Consider the following 6338-nt stretch of genomic DNA (forward strand, 5'->3'; position numbering starts at 1 on the left):
GCCAAGAAGAGTATCCAGAAGGAGAACGTAGAATATAACTTTGGTATAACTGTGTCTAGCATTAGGAATAATATTAGGAGAGAAGTAAATAATGAAGATGATTGTTATAGGAATGCAGTTAGAAGCCTGAGTAGATCTATAACCCACTATGATAACATGAACGTAGATAAATATGTTTATGGAGCAACTTGCAATGTGAACAGACTGACTGATGTTGTAGTGGCCAGGCTTAGGCTTGGTTACAAGTACTTCTGGCAGTTTGGGAGACACACAGATGATGATCAAACTAAATGTAAATTATGTGATCAGGCATATGGTCACTCTCTTGAACACTATGTGCACTTATTGAGGAATACAGAGACAGACAGTATAATAACCTATGTGACATGTCATTATTATTATGGTGGTTAACGCTCTCGCTTCACACGGTGAGGGCCTGGGTTCGATTCCCAGCCAGAGTAGAAACATTGGACGTGTTTCTTTCCACCTGTTGTCTATGTTCCCCATCAGTAAAATGGGTACCTGGGTGTTAGTCGACTGGTGTGGGTCGCATCCTGGGACACTGACCTAAGGAGGCCTGGTCACAGACCGGGCCGTGGGGGTGTTGACCCCCGGAACTCTCTCCAGATAAACTCTCCAGATAAACCAGATATACTAAGCAAATTTCCTAAATTTGCTTGTAACAGATAAGTGAACTATAGATATGTAGATATAAATCCATATGTATTCCTGTTAACCCTTTGGGGCCTAGTTCCTAGGCCTTTTGTGTATCCACATGCTTTCGCGCTACCGTCCACAGGATGGATATGGGGTGCACAATAAACTAGCCACTTCGGTGGCAAAATCTAAAATCTAATCTCTGCACTGCATTTTTTCATTTAATTGGAAAGTTTTTACTTAGCCTAGTGATCTCATGAAGAAAAGTTTACATTAATTCTCATTTGTGAAAAATCTTTCTTTGCTACATAAGTAATTTTAAGTACAGTAACTTTGCCACCAATCTGAAGTTGTGACTCTGTTTTTAATACCTTCAAAAGCATTAATGACTTCTACAGCAATGCATATTAATGTTGTTTTGTGATCAAATCAAATGATTGTGTCTAATTTATTTTTATATTCTCTGCTATCCATTTTGACACAGCCTTAATTACTTGCACATTTAAGCTTATATAAATAAAATTATTGAATAATATTATGCTTAAAAATATTTTGCACAGCCTGAGTAACTAAACAGCGAACATATATATATATACAGTACTGTATGTGTATGTCAAATCATTTATCAAATTTGAAAATAAGAACATCTATTTTCCCATTATTATTTTTAAGCAATGCCAAATGTAAACTATCAGAATACTGTAAACAGTTTCCCTTCAGTGTCAAGTCCAGTGTCTCTGCACGAAGAAAACTCGAGCAACAGTGCCTGGAACAAAAAAGAAAACTAAGAGTAATAAATAGTTTTGCTGCAGTATGTAATGAGGAGCCTGTCTCAAAGGTAACCACAGTGAATTACTTGGGAGTATTCTTGATTCCTGCTTGTAGGGTGAAAGGATTTGTAATAACACAATGCAAAATGTCAACGTTGGGTACAAAACCATTTACAGGCAGACAATGTTTATCATCTAAGGCTTAGATGGGAAACATTGGTTCTTATTAATGCCACATAGATTTGCTCATCATGTCATACTGCTCTAACACAAAATCTGAAAATTGGACTGCAAGCTATCAAAGTTTATTTATGCACAGGTACACATAAGTAAAATTATCATACATAGTGTAAGTTATCGAAGATAGTCCCAAAAAAGTCAAGTGACTAAAAAATTAGGCAAGACTTACGTATTATCATAAACATTGATACAAGAGAACATTTCGGTCAGCAAGCATTGACAAAACTTGAAATTCCGAAAACAGCCAATAGAATGATACAGTCGAAACTAAACTAAATCGTAAGTACATAACTGCTAACAACTTGTGTCATGAGTACTATGTGGCCTGAAATTTTGAAGGGATTAGGAAGCAAAATCATTGCTGCATCAATCAAAGTGAAAAAACTGCAATACCCATTGTATAAATTTATACATCAAATACATTCTTCAATAAATGACAGAAATAATTTATCTAATAACAATAAGGCCAGTAATAGCATAAATCAAGACCAACAATATAATCATTTATTTTCTACGATGCATACCAGACAAACAGCGTAATAAAGATGAGACAGCTATATATATCACTTAAACGGAAAAGGGCAAAATTATGAATAATTAAAGAGCACTTAATTAAGTCAGGTATGAAGGAAAATAACATTACAATTATTACATACGGGAGGAGTGCTATACCCATCTGAGAGAGGCAGCAAGCATGATTGATCCAGGAGGAAAGGGTGGCTCTAATTCCTTGGATCAAGTCCCTCCTAGTAGGCTCTTATATATTTAATTACATAAAGTAACGCAAGCTACAGTGTTCCTCCTGAAGTAAACCTTCACAAATATACAATTTGCAAAATAAATAACAAAAAGGCACAATACCGTGACTGGAACGATACACAAATAACCCGCACATAAAAGACAGAAGCTTACGACGACGTTTCGGTCCGACTTGGACCATTGACAAAGTCACACTAACAGAGGAGGAGCAGAACGGCTATATATAGGCAGGAAGAGGTAGAGGTAGTAGTAGTGGTAGTAGTAGTGGTAGTAGTAGTGGTAGTAGTAGTACAAGAATTGTATATAATACCGACAGGATGAAATGACACATGCACAACACCCGGGCATCCCCACCGTAGACGTTTCGCCATCCAGCCAGCCACTGGATGGCTGGCTTTTGTTTATTAGATTGTGTATATATATACATATACATTGGTCTATAAACGTGATTCTGGAATTTTTGTAATGCCTCTGACCTGTTGTTTTTGTTTGTTTGTTGGGTTTATAAGGGCCACTAGCGGCTTATGTAATATCCAGCCTGACTTCCCGATTTAAGTAAAGTAAATTAAGTAAGTAGGTAAGTAAGTAAAGTAAGTAAGATTTGTTACCCAAAGCTTGGCGATTAAAGAAAAAGGAACAGGAGTCCCTCTTGTAAATAGAAACCCACTTAATCACCCTAGACATTTATGAAATACAATAATGAGATACATATATGAGATACAATTTATGAGATACAATTATTCAGTATTTATTTAGTTGTGGGTGAGTAAGTTATTTTTGAGAAGAGACTTGAATTTATAAACAGACAGTGTTTCTTTTATATTCACAGGTAATGAATTCCAGATTTTAGGGCTTTTATGTGCATTGAGTTTTTGCACAGTGTGAGATGGACACGAGGAACATCAAAGAGTGATCTATGTCTTGTGTTATGGTCGTGTGTTCTGTTGAGGTTGTGTTGTGATAGAAACACAGGCCTTATCTCTAGGCTTTATTGAACATAGAATCTTCATAGTACTTCTGCAACAACAAAATATAATGACTAGTACATCTAATAATGGCTTCTACAGGGATGGTGATGTCTTGCATATGTCAAGAGAAAAGTTATAACTACAGGCCACATATTTAAACTCACCATGTAATCTGCATCGCAGATAAATGGATAAAGTATAAGAGAATCACACACCATGTGTTGGAGCCCATGACCACACCAAACTGTTGTTGTTGTTGTTAAGGGCCCCTAGAGGTGGTGCAGTATTATCCTGCTGCTGCTCCTCACAGGACCAGTATCACTACAATCTCCCCCTTCTAAAATATCAGAGACAGTAATCTCCCAAACTGTTAGGTGGGCGACGTACACGTCCCGACCTTCGTAGCCCTTGAGCCTCTTCACCAGGTTCGATATTTTCCAGCGGGGTTTGATTAACTGCTGGAGCAGAATCCTCTATTTCCATAGGGGTAGTCTCAAGGGGCTTTCCAGGAGAAAACGAAGCATCTTTCACATCTATTGGTGTATCTTGAGATTCCACACTAATAGGGATTTCAACTGGGGCTAAATGTCTTGTAGATACTGTAGTCTCTTCACCATTTTGGTAGCGAATGTAGGCGTAATGTGGATTAGCTTGCAGGAGCTCTACCTCTTCCACTAAAGGATCCGTCTTGTTCATCCTACGGTGACTCTTCAGGAGAACGGGTCCAGGATGACATAACCAAGTGGGCACGGAGGCTCCCGTAGAGGAACGACGTGAATAGTTGAGGAGTCTTTCATGAGGGGTTGCATTAGTAGCTGTGCACAGCAGTGATCTAATAGAGTGAAGAGCATCCGGTAGGACAGTTTGCCAGTGTTGAACAGGTAGATTGCGCGACTTTAATGTCATTGTAACTGCCTTCCATATAGTACCATTGAACCGCTCCACTTGACCATTGCCTTGAGGGTTGTAGCTTGTTGTTCTGCTGCAGGCAATACCTTTGCTAGCCAAAAACTCCTGAAGTTCGTTACTCATGAACGAGGATCCCCTGTCTGAATGGATATAAGCTGGCATACCAAAAATAGAGAACAACTGTGAAAGACAACTAATAACAGTTGAAGCAGCCATATTTGCACAGGGGAATACAAAGGGAAACCTTGAATATTCATCTACTATGTTAAGGAAATACCTATTCTGATTTGTGCTTGGTAGAGGTCCTTTGAAATCTATATTCAATCTTTCGAAAGGCTGGGTGGATTTTATGAGATGAGTCTTCTCTGGCTGATGAAAGTTTGGCTTGCACTCTGCACATACTCTGCATGCTCTGATCACTTGTCGCACATCTTCCACTGAGTAGGGCATGTTCTTTGATTTGACAAAATGGTACAGGCGTGTAACTCCTGGGTGACACAAAGCCTTGTGGAGAGATGAGAGTGATTGCAAATCATGACATGCTGCTCCACAGTGGGACCTAGAGAATGCATCAGGTGAGATGTTCTCTTGACCCGGTCGGTACAGGATATCAAAGTCATAACACGATAGTTCCATCCTCCAGCGTAATATCTTGTCATTCTTTATCCTACTTTTGTGCCTCTTGTCGAACATATACATCACGGACCGTTGGTCAGTCCTTATGGTGAAATGTCTACCAGTTAAATAATGCCTCCAGTGGCGAACTGCTTCTATGATGGCCTGGGCTTCCTTTTCTACAGCAGCATAACATTTCTCTGATCCTTGAAAAGTTCTCGAAAAGAAGGCTACTGGTCGTCCTGCCTGAGATAAGACTGCAGCAATGGCAATGTCAGATGCATCCGTTTCCACTTCGAATGGTAGGGACTCATCAATGGCTTGAACTACTGAGTTTTCAATGTCCTGTTTGAGAGTATGGAAAGCGGCTTCTGCTTCCTTTGTCACAGGAAATGTGGTAGCACTCAATGGGCGGACTTTACTTGAATAGTTGTAGATCCATTGTGAGTAATAAGCAAAGAGACCAAGAGTTCTTCGGAGTGACTTTTTGTCTTGAGGCATTGGAAGTTCCCGTAGAGGTCGTAGTCGTTCAGGGTCTGGGAATATTGAACCTCCTTCCACTACATAACCAAGGATGCTAAGCCTTTTAGTTGAAAAAGTGCACTTTTCCTCATTGTAACTGATATTTTTCTTCTTGGCGGCTTCCAAAAACTTATCAAGGTTTGCATCATGTTCCTCCTGGGTCTTGCCACAAATGGTAACATTATCTAAATACGCGTAAGTTCCCATGAGTTGCTCTTCCTGAATGAGTGAATCCATAATTCGTTGGAAGCAGGCTACCCCATTGGTGACTCCAAAAGGGACTCTGGTAAACTGATACAGGCCATCACTAGCCTGAAACGCTGTGTATGGTTTATCTTCATTCCTTATAGGGACTTGATGATAGGCACTCTGCAGATCAATTGTGCTAAACACGTAGTACTGAGCAATTTTGTTCACTGTATCGTCAATTCGAGGTAGAGGGTACCCATCAAGAAGTGTAAATTTGTTGATTGTCTCAGAGTAATCGATAGCCAGTCTCCGTTTCCTATAACCATCTTTAACAACAACAACCTGTGCACGCCAAGGAGAATCACTCGGTTCTATAATACCCTCCTTCAGCAGCCTCTGAGTTTCTTTCTCAATGAACATCCGATCCTCATAAGAATAGCGGCGTGACTTAGCTGATATAGGATGGCAATCCGCGGTAAGATTTGCAAACAGCTTTGGTGGGTCTACCCTTAAAGTGCTAAGTCCACAGACAACAAGAGGAGGCAGTTCACCTCCATATGTTAAGGTGACACTACCATGCAGCTTCTGAAAGTCCTGACCAAGGATAACATCAGAGCACAGTTGTGGCAGAATAGCTAAATGTACATCTTGATAATCCTTTCCATTAACTCTGAGATTTACCTTACAAAACCCTAAGGTCTGAATAGAG

General features: G+C 39.7%; 1 protein-coding gene across 2 annotated transcripts in view; it reads right to left on the minus strand.

Moving 5' to 3' along the window:
- Sdhaf3 (Succinate dehydrogenase assembly factor 3) overlaps nucleotides 1–3641 on the minus strand; it is a 41358-nt gene extending 37717 nt beyond the window's left edge. The window contains exon 1 of one of the 2 annotated variants that reach the window (XM_070091064.1): nucleotides 3610–3641. In XM_070091064.1, coding sequence (XP_069947165.1) covers nucleotides 3610–3626 — 17 coding nt within the window. In that variant the 5' untranslated portion in view covers nucleotides 3627–3641. Of the gene's footprint in view, nucleotides 1–2780; nucleotides 2909–3609 lie in introns of those variants that run through there. The other variant, XM_070091058.1, reaches the window with a different exon arrangement.
- Between the last annotated feature and the right edge of the window lie 2697 nt (nucleotides 3642–6338).

This window comes from Cherax quadricarinatus, chromosome 3 (assembly GCF_038502225.1).
Source record: "Cherax quadricarinatus isolate ZL_2023a chromosome 3, ASM3850222v1, whole genome shotgun sequence".
Classification (NCBI taxonomy): Eukaryota; Metazoa; Arthropoda; class Malacostraca; order Decapoda; family Parastacidae; genus Cherax; species Cherax quadricarinatus.